Here is a 17,811-nt window from a genome sequence, read left to right as displayed (position 1 = left end):
TCATGTATTATTTTCATGTAAATGAGACACGTCACAGCTAATCAATTAAACTGCACCTTTGGCCAGCCTTGTCCAAGCTCTCTTCAGCCTCAAGATCCATCTCCAGTTGGTTAACAGTGGCCTGCTGTGTTCCCAGAGTCGCTGCTATGCTGAGAAGCTCCTCCTCAATAGCTGTTAATCTAAAACAGCAAGAGACAACAGCATGAAACAGTCACTGCACAGAGAGGATAGAACTTTGCATTTCTTTATTACATGATTCTAGGCACTTAATTATTATTATTGTTCCTTTTCTAAATGCAGCCATGGACAAATAATAAAGTATAAATCTATAGTAAAAAGAAAAAAATTAAGCAAGAAACAGTACCAATTGAACTAAGTGCACTAAAATGATAAACGCAATAAATGCGTAAAAAAAAAAAAAATAAAACAGTCCAATGCACATTTCAAATTGAATTATAAACTCAAGTTATGTATCTGAGTTTGAGGAACTGCATCTGTCAGAGCCATAATTCACCGACCATGCTGACAGTGCTGATGAACTCTGTTTTTTTTCCAGTGCTTTCAAATGTTTGCAAGGTCATGGGAATGGGGTTCCTGTATAGAAAACTTTCCAGTTTAGACCATGCCCACTTTGACATTAAATCTCAATACAAACATGGATCTGGACATTTAAAATTGTAACCTCATACAAATACACAGACCGTGTGAACTGTGTAACGTACTAATCTGTGTACCTGTGTGTACTGTTCTCTAATGTGCATTATAGACACTGATATTAACTTGTGTGTAGTGAAACCTGATGAGCACTGCTGTGCAATGCATTAATGCATTAATGACTGATGCACACAAAAATGTATTATAGATATAATACAGTGCAAGTGGTGCACAGTATGTATACTATTATTTGCAGTGCACGCAAAGTACACAATTGTGTATAATACAATTGTAAAATAATATATAATTTCTAAGCTGGTTAAGGAATCTCCACAATTCTGCAGTATTTAAGTAAGGCTGTATGCACCGGTGCTGTATTCCTTCCAGAGTGAGTTCATTCAATTCCAATTCCTCAGGCTTCAAATGCTCAGCATCTTCCAGCAGGCTGCTGTCAAACTCCACACACGCTGGTACTTCTGCTCTCGACCTACGCACACAAACACATTCTAATAATTAGTTCATATTATATTCACCACACTGTTGTATTCTGTATACATGGCAGTCAAGCAATTTGTGGCCAACAACAGTTTTTCCTGTTTTATTAAAAATTGTATGCCACAGCAGTTGGGACTAATACATTGTTATGGTGACATTTTCTGTAAGTAGACTTTTATTGAAGAATGTTAGGATGGATATTTCTGTAGTTTATTTGTAATGCACTCTTAGCAATGGACATTGTCCCAAAGCAGCTTTATGGAGATAATTAGAATTGAATAGAATCATCATTTTTTTTATTATATATTAGTGACTATAAGTTTAGGACTAGTGAGCTTGTCCCTTTTCGATTAAAATACTGCAGGAAGTGATGGTTATTGGACAATAATCTTCACAAACTAAACAAACCAACCTTTCTTTAATTATTTTCCCATAACAATGTTTCTTACCGTCCTGGTTCAAACTAAATTACATAGAATAATAACAAATTAATTGTATCTTTGTGGAACGATGTTCATAAATGGTTGACTGGCATTTCAAAGTCTATAACAGTTATGTTGCGCTTTTCCAAAAGAGTTGCTTCAGTGCCAGAGATCTGGAGACATGAAATGAACAGAAGAATCTAATGAGCAAATCATCCAATCTGCTCAATGAGACCAGAAATGCAGAGCAGATTAAGCTCAGCAGCAGGCCATGCATGCTTCAGTGGTCTTTTGCTGGTCTTTCTTCAATGTGGCTGTCGGAGTGTCTACCATCCTGAACTTAGCCATCTATCAGTCTGTATTTGTGTGAACAGAATTTCCAATAGAAATATGTTCATATAGTCAAGCATTTTTTTAGAAAGATAGATGATAACCAGTATTATACAGAACAAAATGTAGGCTAACATGTTACCGCTTTGGTGTCTTTCTGGTGTGTGTGTGTGTGTGTGTGTGGTTGTGTGAGTGTGAGTATGAGTGTGTGTGAATGTGCACCCCAGTGACACTGTGTGAGCCCAAAAGCAACACACCCTGTAATCTCTCTTTAAATGTGTGATACCAATCCAGAACGCTTTCTGGGAAAATATACTCATCAGATGTTATTGTGTCAAGTATCTGTCAAGTAGCCAAACAAAACCAGAAATTCATGTTTTGCCAAATATTTTCCACCAATAACATACTTTCATAACCTAACAATAAGAAACCAGAAGTTTGACAAAGGCTGTAGCAAAAACAATGACTTTAGTCAGTCTAAATATAACTAAAACTTTGTGTGTGCGCTTTGCTTACTAAGTAAATATTATCCCTTGATCAGGTTGTTGGATAGTTATACAAGTCTTCACTTTGTTTTCTGAAGGCAGCTGCTGAAATGTTCTTCTGAACTGCACTCTCTAAAGGCAAATTCATCTTCTCAGCAAATAAATTCACTTCATAAAAGTCTGTAGGTTTATTTGCAGTTTTGTTACGAGTTTTCCCAAGCTGCCCCACAGATTATCTGATAGTTGTAAAGTCCTGTATATTATGTATTGACAGAGCGATATAAGAAGAATAGAATACCCTTTATCTGTCAAGAGTCTATTTCTTTACATTTTGATGATATAAGAAGAATAGAATACCCTTTATCTGTCAAGAGTCTATTTCTTTACATTTTGATGATTGTGGCTTACAGCTCATGAAACCCCAAAATTCAATATTTCAGAAAACGTGAATATTGTGAAAAAGTTCAATATTGGAGATTCTTGGTGTCCAGAAGATGATCATTGAGACCCTACAGGTGGAGGGTAAGAAAAAAAGGTCATTGCAAAAGAAGCTGGCTGTTCACAGAGTGCTGTATCCAAGCACATTACTGGAAAGTTGAATGGAAGGAAAAGATGTGGTAGAAAAAAAGTGAAACGAAGCCCATTCAAGAATTTGGGGGAGATTCACAAAGAGTGGACTGCAGAGTGGACTAAACACAAACATCTGTAGTTTCTACTTCTTACATTTTCAAACCAGGCTCATTATTTTAGTTTTAATCTATATGATGATACTTAAAAAGGTAGTAGTAATGGCTACTTTATCTGTAGTACTGAGTATCTGTACTTCTACTAAAAGGTAAAGGATGTGAGTACTTTTGCCATCCCTGGTTCTCACTCATCAACAGTGAAGTAGAAAAACCACAGACTAATCAATAACACTGAAAATGCTAAATGCTATTTGAATACAGACAGCTGCAGTCAAATTGAACATGGAACAAAGTTCCTTACTGGTGAAGATTTACCAAACCTGCTGAATAAACAGGGGAAGAGAGCACAACAAAGCGCTACCTGTTCTGCTGAATGAAGCTTTCATACTCTCTGTGTGGTTCGATGGCTTTGAGGGCATTGGTCATCTCATTATGTACATACACTATTTCTTCCTGGAGAAGACTGGTCAGGTCAAAATACTCCTGCAGAATCTCCTTCCTAAGAGGGGAAAAAAGAAAAATGTGCTTATTAAGAATTCTCACAGACAGAGAAACCACTTCTCATTTTTGCTGGGTTTATAGGTGACAATACAATATGGACGTTGTCAGCTAATGACACAGTGAGAGACAGAAAAATAGCAGAAGTTTCAAGGGCTTGTCATGTAAAATGTGCAACTTTAATCAGTTTAAGTCCATTTGGTACTTCTTTGTATTTCAACAGCTTGACCAAAGCAAAACTGAAAATGTGGGTAAAAACATAAGTTGTGAAATTTGGAATGTTCGTTGTGAAACTCGGTTTAGCTTACATGGCTGTTATACACAGTCGCCAGAAATTCCCATTAGACATCACGTTCAACCATAATTTGAACAGGCCTGCATGATGTATGAGACTTACAAAGAGCACTAGCTTTTAAACTAATCATATAAATACATATATACTACAAATTATTAATATATAATAAATATTTAATATGGAAGAAAATGTTTTAACAAACATTTGCTTACCTCAAAATGTAGGATATATATATATATTGTAGATTATATAGTAAATTAGAAAGTACTATATATAATGTAAAAATATATGAGAAATATAATATATTTTAAATAATCAAAATATATTCAAAATATTCCAAATACAGAGGTGTGGAGAACAGTTACTTTATTAATATATTTAAGTCTTATATATACTTAAGAATTATACATCCTTATTTTAATTCACGGCTCATATTTGGACCTTTTCATATCTGACAGCTTCAAGAAGTTGAAAGTTACCAGGTGTGATATCAAGAATAAACCCTAAAAGCTACTTTCTAATGTCCATCTGTCACTTTGAACACTTTGTATCTTCTAGCATACATGCAGCTTCTATGTACAAATGTGGCCGAGAAAATAATCACACTAAGTTGAATATATCTGCAGCCTGGCAAGAGCGAAATTTTGCTCTACAAATACCTTGCAATTAGAACCAGGACAATGGTAGAGGTAGCACACCTGCATGATGCAAATATAAATACTGGGGTTTAACTCACAGAATGAGCACCATCTCCTCCTGCAGCGTCTGCAGAGCTGTGAGCAGTGCCGGCTGGCTCCGGCCAAAGTGCTGCTGATGGTGCACCTGAGCCGCCTTCACTGCCAGAACATACTCGTTATGGTGCTCATGAAGCTTCAGTGTAGCTTTGATGTAGCGCTCCTTGGCCTTCTCACGGTCTTTGTCTGGATGTGATAAAAATGTTTTAAAAAAAGCACAAACATAATGAGATAAACACATATTTGGAGGAAAAAAATAAGTTCTGTCATATATAAAAAATTCTTAGATGACAACATACAAATGAGATACAACCTGCAGCTTCTGTGAGGCCCATTCTGATGGCTACGAGGTTGTTAAAATGAATCGTGTTTTTCTTAATCATGGTAACGTAATTTCCACATTGTTTGTGTGTGTGTGTGTGTGTGTGTGTGTGTGTGTGTGTGTGTGTGTGTGTGTGTGTGTGTGTGTGTGTGTGTGTGTGTTTTGAACAAAAGCAGTTCCTCTGATTGTAAGTGAGGGCTGTGGGCATTTGTGTGCTATTTGCATAGCATTTGGCATTCAGAGTGGAAGTGAAGGAAGCCAATGCTGCAAAGAGAAATGAGTAACAACTATGTGCCCTACCTTTACTCGCCTCCTGATATTTCTTTTTGGCCTGGCCTGCATCCCGCACCAACTGCTTGTAATTAGACTTCAGGCGATCCAACTCAGTTTGGGTGACCTAACCTTCCACAACAGGGTGAGACGAGAAAATCAATTAGACAGAATTGCAGTGATTTCAGATACAAAGAACTGACCAAGAAGTGTAAATCCCCGTGGTTTTTACAGGCAAAACAACAGCAAAAGACTATGTTCCATTTCACATTTGAGTTTCCAAGTAAGTGATTAGTTTTACAATTGTATCCAACTCTATCCAACTCAACCTAACATCCTGCATGGTTTCTCTTGTGCAAACTTTTTAAATGCTTAAAAATAGTTATTTATGAAATAAGAATGATCTACTAAACATGACAGGGTCTGCTGTTATAGAAAGAAATCAACAACTTGATAATAGAAATGGATAGAATTTTGTCAACAACACCATTATCATTCATTTAAAGAATACAACATCCCATATTTCATTAATTTACAGTTATGTACTGGTATTGTGGAAGAGCTGCAAAAGGAAGTTCCTGTTATTACTTACAACATCGCTATAAATCCTCAATTATAAAAACAACCAATGCAACCTGATCCTGTTACAAAGCAGTGCAAAATCCTTTATCAAAATTGAAATGTTTTAACAGAGATTTACCTCTGACAGGCACAAAGCACTGACACTGAAGACTATTTGGATTGAACATATACTATATTCTAAACAAATATAAATACAAATAGGAGATGTACTATTATTTTATTTTTTTATTCTGTGCTTGATGTGCTCAAAGCTAAAATCTGAATGCACAATAAACAGCTTTAAAATTCTCAGAACTGCCAACCCTGGCAAAACTATGCAAAGTCATTTGATATCTACATCTACCTAAAACTTCCTTTGGGCTCTTGAACACAGATTTTACATGCCCTTTACACAGCCTCCACTAAAATGTTTGAACACAGTCTAACACAGAAGTAAGCCCTTGACGTTCGGTTGATAACGGAAGCTACGAGGTAAACTGTAGCATGACTAAGTTCCTGTGCAGCAGGAACACTTCTATTAACAGTTGAAGGAGATACAATAGCAATCATTTTAAATTATCAATTCAATTCAATTATTATTATTTATTCAATTTCATTTGTATAGCAATTTTAATTGTGGGTCTTGTCCCAAAGCAGCTTGACAAAAAAAAAAATAACACAATGTTTAAGACTACGCCCTACGACTACCAATAATCCAGTAGTGCTGACTGGCCAACTAGGGACATTTGCCAGCCATTAATCACCAAATGCACAAAAACAATTTATGTTTTCTTTCATGAGTTTCCAGAAGGAAGTCAAAGTATCAAATGCAGAAGTATGAAAGACGCACAAATGACTAATCAGAGGCGATAATAGTAACCGGAACCTGTAGAACCTTTATGCAGGTTTTGTTTAACATAACAAATAGAGGTCAGGGGTCCCCTGACAACTCAAGTAAATAAATATGATTATTTTAATTCTCCCAGCCTACATGCCCATAGGTGTGGCTCTCACTCAACATTTTTCTCACAGACAGTTGACAAAAAAGGAAGCATGATCACAAAAGATCTTAGTCTTGCATAAAAGCGTACTACAAACAACAACCATTTTCAAGAAGACCACTGATAGTGATCTTAAGGAGGCCTAACTGTTCAGACCTGAAAACTTTGCTGTTGAAACCTGAAAACTGCGTAGATGACAGCTCTATGGACTTTTTCATGTTTGCGTAACTTTTTTGAACAACTGCCTTGTGTGTCTTTTTGTCATTTTTAGTTCATGGTCTGTCATAGTGACGGAAAACCTTCTTCTGCATAATTTAAACCGTTTACGCTCAGAATTCAAACCATCCCAAAAACTTTAAGAGAAAACTCAAACAGCGGGAGAAACGCAGCCTGTGACCAGTCGAGACTTGATTTAACAAAAGGCTCATACCACAACCTGCTGTAATTATCTGTGAACTTCTCCCTGTCATTATGAACAAGCATGTGTAAATTGTACAAACTATTTTATTCAGTCACAAAAGTATATAAAGATATGTCAACAAGGGCCACACAGAAGCCCCAACTATAAATATTTTTTATATTATAACAATGCACAAGACAGCTTAAAGTTCTTTAAATAGTTTCTGTAGGTTTTTTTCGTCTTTAGGATTTAATATAGTTTATAATGCTAGAATCTAATGCACTTCCAAAGTTCGTCCATCTATGTAATATTTACTTTCATTGGACAATGCATATCTGCTTATCCAAGGCCATTTATTACGCCTACACCTGTATTTCACATGCTGCTTCATAATCACTGGTGACATTGTTACAAATCATTCGTGCCAGTGACATGAGCTAAAAAAAAATATCAGATCAAATGTAAATCAAATCCAGGGAACAATTCATTTTGTGAGATTATCTGATATGACTGTCACTCATACAATCTGGGCTAGAAAGAAGTAAGTACATGTCTCAAATCTCCATAAAATTCTGTGTATTTTCTATCTTAAAAACCATTGTTTAAAAAAACTAAACAAAAACACCTCCACCAGTCCATTGAATTGCTTGACTGATTGGTCCATTGAATGAATAATGTTCACAAAGAGCAAAATCTCTAACTCTAACTTTCTGTCCACCTGTAAACCTCTGGCTAGATCCCTTTTCTGTTTCACGTAACATAGTCCACCACTACTTTTTCACTTCCATTTGTGTTTTTTTTGCACTTTCATTATGGAAACATAATGAAATGCCTATCTTTAGTTCCCTTCTGGACATATTAAAATGGGCTGGACACACTGGCTGACGCACATAACCTTAAATCTTTCATTATTTATGCTGTCTGTATATCATCTGCATTCCCATGGCATATTTGTCACCAGACCCAATCATTTCTGGATTAATTACCTTTAAATAAGCATGCACGTACAACTTTTATTTATCAAAATCCAGATCATTAAATTCACACAGTATCCAGAGGATTCCAGGACTTCTTATCCTTAGCCAAGTGCACTATTAAAAGTATTCTTGTTGAAAAAGAGGTTTACTTTAATGATCTCGCTTTAATGTTACAATGTCTGTAACTATTTCGTAAAGACTTATATAAAGAATTCTCAATATAAATGGAAAAATCTTTAATTGGTGTGTCAATTTCTTGGGTAATGTGCTGAAGTGTGTCTTGAAATCTTTGGACGGAGTCTCCAGTGTCAGAGCCTTGTAAGAGTCAGAGTTAAAGCTATACCTATGTTTTCCAATACTAGACACTGGGCTTTGAGGTTTCCTGGTGACATGACAAGCTATATTTTATTGTTTTATTTGCATCAGAAGTGAGCGAAGAGTGCAGGTATAAGAGCAATAAACCACAATGGGATGTGCCGTTCGGTATGTGAATAACATTCAGCTTCTGGGTGGTAAAGGCCCTCCAGAAATATGGGATGGGTCACTCTGCTATGCCAATAAGTATTGCTTTTGGCTGACGGTTTAAATAAATCACAAGCACAATTTCAAAGGCTTTATGACAGCTATTTCAACACTACCAGTGGTCAAGGGTTACATAATGGCTCTAGAGGAAATCCAGCTAAAGAAAAACTCTGATGTATGTCACGAAGAGACACAGCGATGATTTATAAATCGCTAAAACATTCTTCAATCATAATTTTCCAATATTCTCCCTTATTCTACATTTCTGTTCCTTATCCTCAAGATTATCATGCATTTTTTATGTTCTATGAATTAACAAACACTTTACTTTCCAGCCCATTTGGATAAGCTCCTACTTCTCCATTCCAGTCTTGTGACCCCATGTGCTACCCTTGCACCAAAACATCACGTCATCTGTCATCAAGCTGTTCATAGGCCAAGTCAGATGTGTTCAGCAGGAAAAACAGAGGATTTGGGTTCTGCCACTGCACCGTGACGTGATGATATAGTTTTTAGACGCAAGTATTCATGCTCATCTCCCAAGTGTACCAACAACTATATGTGTATAAAAATTGCAGCTAAATTGCACACTGCTGTCATGAGAAAAAATATGTGTCCCGCCAACTAACATATAAGAAATATATACACTTACATTTAATGTAAACCAGATGAAAATATAAAGTGTGTATTTGTGGTGCTGACCCTGCATAGCTCCTGGTTGAGAAGGCTCCACTGTTCGCCATATGTCTTCTTTAGTTGCTGTTTGTCCCGTATTAGAAGCGTAAGTTTGCTATGCGGCCCCACCATCAGGTCTTCAGAGTGCTTGCGCAGGAGTCGACTCAGGTTCTCCGTCTCGCTCACCATCACATTCCATGACTGTCGGAGAGATTTGGTGAAAAGTAGGCATGCTTTCATCATAAAGTACCAATAAAAATGCGTAAAGTCAAAGTCATTAAAATCCATTCACAATGCTTTTTAAGAAACCTGAACACATCTCTAAACTTTCTTCCCTTAGGTGTAAATGCACAAATCTTTAAATATGCATAAACAATGGAAACTGGCATCGGATATTTAGGTCATTCGAACCCCCTTCCGCTTAACTTGTAAACAGTGTGCTATTATGCTATTTTGAAAAGTCGCGAGGCCACATTTCCATTATGTAAAATTTAGACTGACTCAAGTCTAACAGGAATCATTTGTTCATCAAAAATAGGGAAGTTAATGACATTTTATCAGGAAAAGTTCCCGACTAGCACTTATGGACATGGTTTACTGAAAAGAAATGCACCACAAACTGCACACAGCAAAAGAGTAAACATATCAGCAATATGCTTGAATATATTGGAAAATTTTCATTATGAAATTGAATTGAAATTTTGATAAGCAAAAATTATAGAGTATTTCAGATATTATTTCCTTGAAATAGTCTTTTTTGGCAGATGAGTTTCAAAAAAGCAAGAACATGGTTATAGACATTAAAATGTGTTTTTTGAACATCCCAATCCACACTTTGTCCCCATTTGCTGTTATAATAAACCAGTCTCTTCTGTGTGGTGTGTGGTTCCGGAGATTTGTGTTTATTTAGCCTCAAGTTAAGTCAGGTACTGATGTAAGTTGAGGAGACCTGCCTTAAAGGTTTCACTGACGTTATATGTACATGAGGGTTGCTTACATGGTGCATGCAGCATATGTTTAGGTAAGTGTCACTATGTCTGTGTTAATCTTAACGTGAGTGCATCTGACAAGGGCTCTGAAGGAGACACCACATTACTGTTGCATTAGCATAGCTAGGAAAGGATGTCAGAAAATGAGATAAATGTTTTCCCTGCCTGCTTCTCTCACTCTGATGAAATAGCTGCAACCAAAAACAAACACACACACACGGAAATCTCAAGTCACAAAAACACCATGAGGTGAATAATCAGAGTTGCTTTTGCAACCTTGGCTCAGAAAACAGCCCAGGGCTTTGGAGGCACACTAAAGCACAGCGCTTCTTAATTGAGCAACCTTTCAATAACCTCCCAGAGACAGCATAAGTCAATCAGCTCACCCTTGTTCAGCAGAATATGAAATGTAAAATGGCATTTAGTGTAAACTGAGCCTGTGAATGGCAGCATTGGTGTAGTTTTACCCTCAGCTCATTAACCTATAATACAGAAATAATATGTTTGATTGAATGAAGTCCAGCAGGGACATATACATACCTTATTGAGCTGGCTGATGTAATCTAATCCTCCTCCAGGCTGAGCGCCCTCTAATTTCTCCACCATGGCTGCCATTTGGTGCAGCTGAGCAGAGAACTCCCGGTCGCTCTTTGCTCTCTGGGTCATCCATTTCTTCATCACCTCCATGAGCCGCAGCTCAGTGTCCTGCAGCCGCAGCAGAGCGGCATGACCCTGATTGCACCACAGTTCCTCCGCAAAACCCATCGTCCCAATGCACGACAACAACCTAAAGGAGAAAAAGTGGCCTTTAAATGACAGCCCTGAAGATGTGAACACAGTGTCAATGAAGACAAAGTACATTTTGGCTATATAGTGTAGCTTATTAGCTGTTAATTAGCCATCCAGCTATAAAGACTGGCAAAGGAAGTTACCAAGTTGCAAATTATCTTAAGGTTTCGCTTTGGTTTTTGTGCAACTACAGCTATGTTTGAAAAGTCCATGGTAACTTACTTCAGTTTCATAACTTTCTTTTTACTTTTCTCAAATAAAGCTATAAAATACAGGAAGTAAAGTTCGACTTGGGTTAAGCTTGTGTTATTGTCTCAGTAGAGTTTCTGTGCGTGATCTGCTCATGTCTGAGGTTTCCTCTGGGTTATCCAGTTTCCTCTCAGCTCTGAATAGCATGTTATGTAGTCTGGCTATTCAAAATTTCTTAAGTTTGTGTAGGGTCAGTGAAATGGTCGAGAGCCCCTTTTAGAGTGTATTCCCACTGCACACCCTGTGTTCATGAAACAGATTTAGGATCCACCATAAACCTGAAGAGTATAAGTCAGAGAAATATACAACAGTACATTATGAAATACATTATAAATGGAAGCACTTATAATGATATCACTAGTCAGATGAAAGATTGTCAGTTTTGAGATTTTACTCTTGATTTTATTCCCTTTAGGGAAGTTTTAGACAAAAATTTATGATGCAAATAAGAATAACTTAATTTATTACTGCATTATACCTATAATGTATTCACCATTGCTTTGCTTACATGTCACACATATTACAATACAAAGATAGATGTTTACTTGTAGTAATTTGATTGTTTTTCCCCACAAAAAAAGAAACCTGACAGATACTTTTGCTGTTATATGGTTGTGGAGTTTTGTGCTCATTCTCCAAGGGCATTAGTCAAGTCAGCTGAATGTAGAATGAGGAGGCCTGGAGTGCAGTCAGTGTTCCAATAGATCCCAAAGATGTTCACTATGGTTGAGGTCAGAGCTCTTTAGCAGGTTATCCAAAGACATCTTATACAATTGTTTCCCACTTTGTGGAAACATTTTGGGAAGGAACCAAATATGGCTGTAAAAGTAGGTGTCCCAATAGACCGTTGTGTGGTTACTGCTCGGTTGGAATGAAAACCTACAACCATACCTGCTTTTTTTATTTGATGATACAATTGAAGACCCCTGGTGTAAAGGATTAGATTAGACATGTAGGATTACGGGGTGAAACAAAATACACAGTACAACCCACTATAATATTAATTGCATATTAATTACAATGCCAGAAGTGTGTAAGTATTCAACACCTTCAATGGTTTCATATTTTGTAGCATGCATGATGGTGATAGAATCATGTTCAGAGGTCGCTTCTTGGTTGCTTGTCTGATTAATATCATTGTTTCTATGCTTTGGTTTTCATAACTCTGCTTTTTCTTGTTGTATCCTCTAGCAAACCCTAGGCCTTTAAAGAATTGTATTTTAAATGTATTTACACACAATCCAAACAAATCCAGGTCTTTATGTCACGTGGAATGGTTGCACCAGAAATAGGACATTTTTATTACAATGTGGGTGAATAACTTGGGAAATCATTCCCAGATCAAAACTAAATTTGGAGAAGATCATGGCGAACAGTACAGCAAGCCACTGTATTACAATATCTACAGTATCACATAAAACAATGTATATGTGTTTGGTTACAGTATTAGTTACAATGTTAGGAGAGTATATGCATTTCTTATCCAGCTGTTAGTGGAGTCTCAGAATAATGTAAGAATACAGTTTCCTCCATGAAGTGTTTGTTCTTTGTCTGTTGGTGTGACGTCACAACTATGTCATATATTTCTCTTCTCATCCCAGAAGCCTGGTGTACTTCAAGAACTAAATGTATGACCATAAATACTATCAATCTCTTACAAAACAGCCCCAATGTCTGGAAACAGGATGTGCAATAAAGTTGCATATCCGACGGCAGCTTCAGTCACCTGCAGTAGTTTTTTTTATTCACGTTTTTAGCCCTTTTCTGGAGGACGTCATAAAATATGGACTGGGAATAAACCACAATCTGATCTAACATACCATAATTGCTTGTACTACGTCACCATTTCTACAGCATTTAAAGTTCATCCGAGTCTCACCTTCTCCGGTGTCTTGTCTCAGAACGTCTGAAGGGCGTGGAGGTCCATTAGATCACGGCGGCGTGGACAAAAAAAAGCAAAAACAGCCTAATGATAAAAACAAAACAACAACAGGACTCGTATTGTGCAGTGTAGTTGAAAGCAGCGAGACTCTCACACACACACACACACACACACACACACACACGAGCCGCCGCGCGCTCAGCCTGATTTGAAGCTGTACCGTACAGAGCCAAGTGTCCTGGTCGAGTCCTGAAACCACCCCCTGTTGGACAGAGAGCGCGTTACGTAGGGCGGAGCCGCCTATTGTTTCACATTCAAGCAAGAACATGGAGCTAGGGAGCAGGGAACTGATTGGGATGCGGCCCAGCAGACCGCGGAAGTTCTCCCCTGAGCGCAGCAGTAGCAGCCGCTGATCAGTAGATAACATTTACTAGTAATGCATGAAGCAATGTGGTCACTTCTCCATCATTCTGTTGTAACGGTGCTTGTTTAATAAATATATTGTTATTAATAAAAGGTAACGTCTACGACTGGATCGGATGTGATCTGGTAGCTTTGTCTATGGGCGTTTACCAAGGCTTTGTCTCTTGACGTGTCCTGCTAACACAATCGGACATGAAAGAGGCCACAAAAATGATCACCTAGTCTAAGAGGTTATATCTTTTGGCCTGTACATCTTTTGTTTAAGATCTGTTTTAAGGATCGTCTGTGATCCTTAAAATCCAACCGGATTCAAAAGATTTCTTTCAGATCTTGTGTTTTGGTCACAATTACAATAGTGTTAAAAGAAAACACAATAATAATAGTCTGATGATGATGATGATGATGATAATAGCAGCTCATAACTACTACATCCACATGTACATTTTGAATGATCCGATCCATCCATTTTCCCTCTATAGCATCTCTGTATAATTATATTTATATATATGTAAATAACTAAATTCATAGAAGATGCAAGATTATCATCTATAAATATATGTATCGACTGTATATACACTATGTATCGATGTGTATAACTTCTGTACAGGGAAGTAGTAGTGGTGTGTGTGTGTGTGTGTGTGTGTGTGTGGGTGTGTGACTTGTGTCATAATTTTTACTATTGTCCTCTGACTGGTCCTGTACTATTTTGGAGGTTATCCGAATAAATGCACTAAAAATTTGCTGCTTAGATGTGATTTGGTTTTCTTACACTCCAGTCCTTTTTTTTTTTTTTTTAAAGTCACAATTATATTTTTGCTTTTTTGTTTCGCTTATGTTAGGGTTCATGTTTGCTAGTTCGCTTTACAGATTGCAGAATTGTTGCAAACTGGCAGTCATATGACAAGTATTTTTCAGAAATCTGTCTCAGGACTGTAAAATGATGTAACATCTTGTCACTTCAGAATGATCAAGAATGTCAATATTTCATGTCAGGGGTTCCTGTAAGAGGAATTAATCTCTTTCTCTATTAATCTGATGTGTCAGATGACTCATGGTGATGACCCTGTAGCTCTCAGAAGATGTGGCAAATGTACACACATCCCTCACTCAAGTAGAAGTACAGATACTCATGTTTTAAAAGACTGGTAAAAGTTGAATACTAAAGTACTGACTACTCTTTTACTCAAGTTAAAGTAAATAATTATGGGCTCAGACATGTACTTACATAAAAGTAACCATTACTGGTACTTGTTTTAGTGTCACATTAGTGACTGGACCTTACATCAAAATATATATCTACAAAATAATTTTTAATTTTGTTATTTAATAAATGTATCCAGGCTGAACGTCCACTATATAGAACACAAGCAGAAAAAAGATGAACAAGGGAATCAGTAATGTCTCTGTTCTCAGTCATGTTGCCGACTCCTTCTGTTTCATCCATGTTAGCCATATTTCTTGTTGCCTTCCGTCTTGCTGCTTGTTAGCTTCATTGGCTAGCCTACATCTGTGGTTCATCGTTACTTCTCATCTTTGGTTCTCAGTCCAAACTGTGTTGTCCCAGTAGTGATTTTGGATTTAGAAAGAACATTTTTGGCCGTTGTGTAAATTAGTGGAGCACTTCACTCTGCTTTCCCGATTTAGAGGAAAATAAGTCATCGTAAAGAATAAAAAAAATCTCGAGCCATTTCATAGGATCCAATTACAGTGGTATTATTTTTTTGCATGTTTGTCACACTTCAGGTTTTCATTTAACTAATTTAAATATTAGTCAAACATAACACAAGTTAACACAACATGCAGTTTTTAAATTAAGTTTAAAAATATTGAGGGTTTTTAATATTGAGGGAGAACAAAATCCAAAACTACATGGCCCTGTGCAAAAAAGTGTTAAATCTGTGGTTTATCACACAGAGTTCAATTTCTCTGTTCGCAATTAGGAAATCTCTTAAATAGGACCTGCCTGACAAAGTGAAGTAGACCAAAAAGATCTTTAAAAGCTAGACATCTTGCCAAGAGCCAAAGAAATTCAGAAACAAATGAGACAGAAAGTAATTGAGATCTATCAGTCTGGAGAAGGTTATAAAGCCATTTCTAAAGCTTCGGGACTCCAGCCAACCACAGTCAGAGCTATTATTCACAAATGGCAAAACCATGGAACAGTGGAGAACCTTCCCAGGAGTGGCCGGCTGACCAAAATTACCCCAAGAGCACAGCGACGACTCATCCAAGAGGTCACAAAAGACCCCACAACAACATTCAAAGAACTGCAGGCCTCACTTGCCTTGGTTAAGGTCAGTGTTTATGATACACAGCGCTGTAACAGACTCATTGCAAGTTATCGCAAACGCTTCATTGCTGTTGTTGCTGCTAAGGGTGTCCCAACCAGTTATTAGGTTAATGTAGTTTTTGGATTTAGTTTTCCCTCAGTAATAAAAACCTTCATTTAGAAACTGCATGTTGTGTTCACTTGTGTTATCTTTTACTAATACAGTGGAACCCGGTTATCTCGCCCTCGGTTAACTCGACAACCCTATTAAGTCGAAGTTTTTGAAGTGGAACCGCCAAATTCTCGCTTTTTCTAAGCATTTTTTATCGGTTATGTCGAGCACAAGGGGGGAAAAATTAGAAATTTTAACGTCAGTTATGTCGATCGGCACTGTGCAGCCGCAGAAGAACTTGCGAAAGTGGCGGAAAAATCAAACCTTACAGATACTACAGGTGTTTGTATTGTATACTGGTGAATCTCTGCTGTTAGTAAGTGCAAATATGCATTTTTTTGTTAAATGTTATGCGATGAACGGAGCGCGCGCTCGGCTTCAACTCCTTACCGAGCGCGCGCGCGTCGCTCCTTACCGCCCCCTTCCGCCGTTCACGTTTGAGACTTTTCTGTCACTCGTTTTTGGTTTCGGGTTCGGTTTTGGATCTTCCGGGTTTTTTTTTCGGCTTCACGCCGTGCCGCCGGTCGCGGTATTTTTGAATTTCCCTATTTTTCCATTCACAAACTCTCTCTCTCACTTTCTCGCTCGGCTTATCTCCCCCTCGGCATCGCGGACGTAGGTTTTTACGGACACTTTGCTTTGTGTGTTTGTGCGAATTACTTCAGCCTGATGGTCATAAGTTTTCAGAAACTTAGTTACTGTTTTTTTTTCTTTTTTTCCCCACATGTGGACTAAATGTGAGACGGCAGTGTGCAGCCGCTGTTTTTTTTTTTTGAGCGATCTGTGTGTTTATAATGTTGGAGAATATAATAAAGGTTTGTATGGAGAATGGACGGTGGTTTGTATTGTATACTGGTATATCTCTGCTGTTAGTAGGTGCACTTATGCCTTTTGTTGTTAACAAACGTATGTACATTTTTATAGCATGCCTTCATCAAACAAACTGCGGCAACGCTGTTGTGTAAAAAACCCTTTAAAAACACGTGCATGCACATTCTCATTTATTAACGCACATCATGTACATAAAGAAATTTCAAGCACGTTAATATACTGCCGCCATTTTGTTTTCGTTTTTTTGGCGACCCCCTAGGACATCGACATAACCGGGTTCCACTGTATTTAAATTAGTTCAATGATCTGAAACATTAGGGTGTGACAAACATGCAAAAAAAATAAGAAATCAGGACTTGGTGGTGTGAAACACTTTTTCACACCACTGTATGTACATTTAAATACCTTTTATGTACCCTTAAATACCATCCTGATAAAGGATGCATATCACTCTGTCCCATGAGCAGCTTTGGGGCTCTCTGATCACAGTCTAGTTTAAATCATACTAACTTACAGGCAGAAACTGAAATGAGCTAAACTTGTACTAAGGACTGTTAAAAGATGGACTAATGAAGCAGAGCAGGATTTACAAGCCTGCTTTAATTGCACTGATTGAAGTGTTTTTGAAGCTGCAGCCACCGATCCGGATGAGCTCACAGAAAGTGTAACTTTATACATCAGTTTCTGTAAAGGTTATGTGCATCCCCACCAGGTCAATTCTTATCATTCAATAATGATAAACCATGGTTTACTGGGAAACTCAAACAGCTTTTTCATGCCAAAGAGGATGCTTAATGAAGTGGGGATAAAATCTTGTATAAACAGGCCAGTAACAAACTGAAAGTAGATCAGATTGGCTAAAAAAAAAAAAAAACTTACA

At 37.5% G+C, this 17,811-nt stretch overlaps 1 protein-coding gene across 2 annotated transcripts in view; it reads right to left on the bottom strand.

Annotated features, from left to right (window-relative positions):
• fes (FES proto-oncogene, tyrosine kinase) overlaps window positions 1–13,515 on the bottom strand; it is a 29,406-nt gene extending 15,891 nt beyond the window's left edge. The window contains exons 1-8 of one of the 2 annotated variants that reach the window (XM_046857663.1): window positions 13,234–13,515; window positions 10,857–11,103; window positions 9,355–9,528; window positions 5,222–5,318; window positions 4,602–4,785; window positions 3,434–3,571; window positions 1,022–1,141; window positions 57–179 (exon numbers count right to left, since the gene is read on the bottom strand). In XM_046857663.1, the coding sequence (XP_046713619.1) occupies window positions 57–179; window positions 1,022–1,141; window positions 3,434–3,571; window positions 4,602–4,785; window positions 5,222–5,318; window positions 9,355–9,528; window positions 10,857–11,081 (1,061 nt within the window). In that variant the 5' untranslated portion in view covers window positions 11,082–11,103; window positions 13,234–13,515. The remainder of the gene's footprint in view (window positions 1–56; window positions 180–1,021; window positions 1,142–3,433; window positions 3,572–4,601; window positions 4,786–5,221; window positions 5,319–9,354; window positions 9,529–10,856; window positions 11,104–13,233) is intronic. The other variant, XM_046857665.1, reaches the window with a different exon arrangement.
• Between the last annotated feature and the right edge of the window lie 4,296 nt (window positions 13,516–17,811).

The sequence above is a fragment of the Silurus meridionalis genome, chromosome 9, assembly GCF_014805685.1.
Source record: "Silurus meridionalis isolate SWU-2019-XX chromosome 9, ASM1480568v1, whole genome shotgun sequence".
In the NCBI taxonomy this organism is placed as follows: Eukaryota; Metazoa; Chordata; class Actinopteri; order Siluriformes; family Siluridae; genus Silurus; species Silurus meridionalis.
This window is presented reverse-complemented; position numbering and strand designations above follow the sequence as displayed.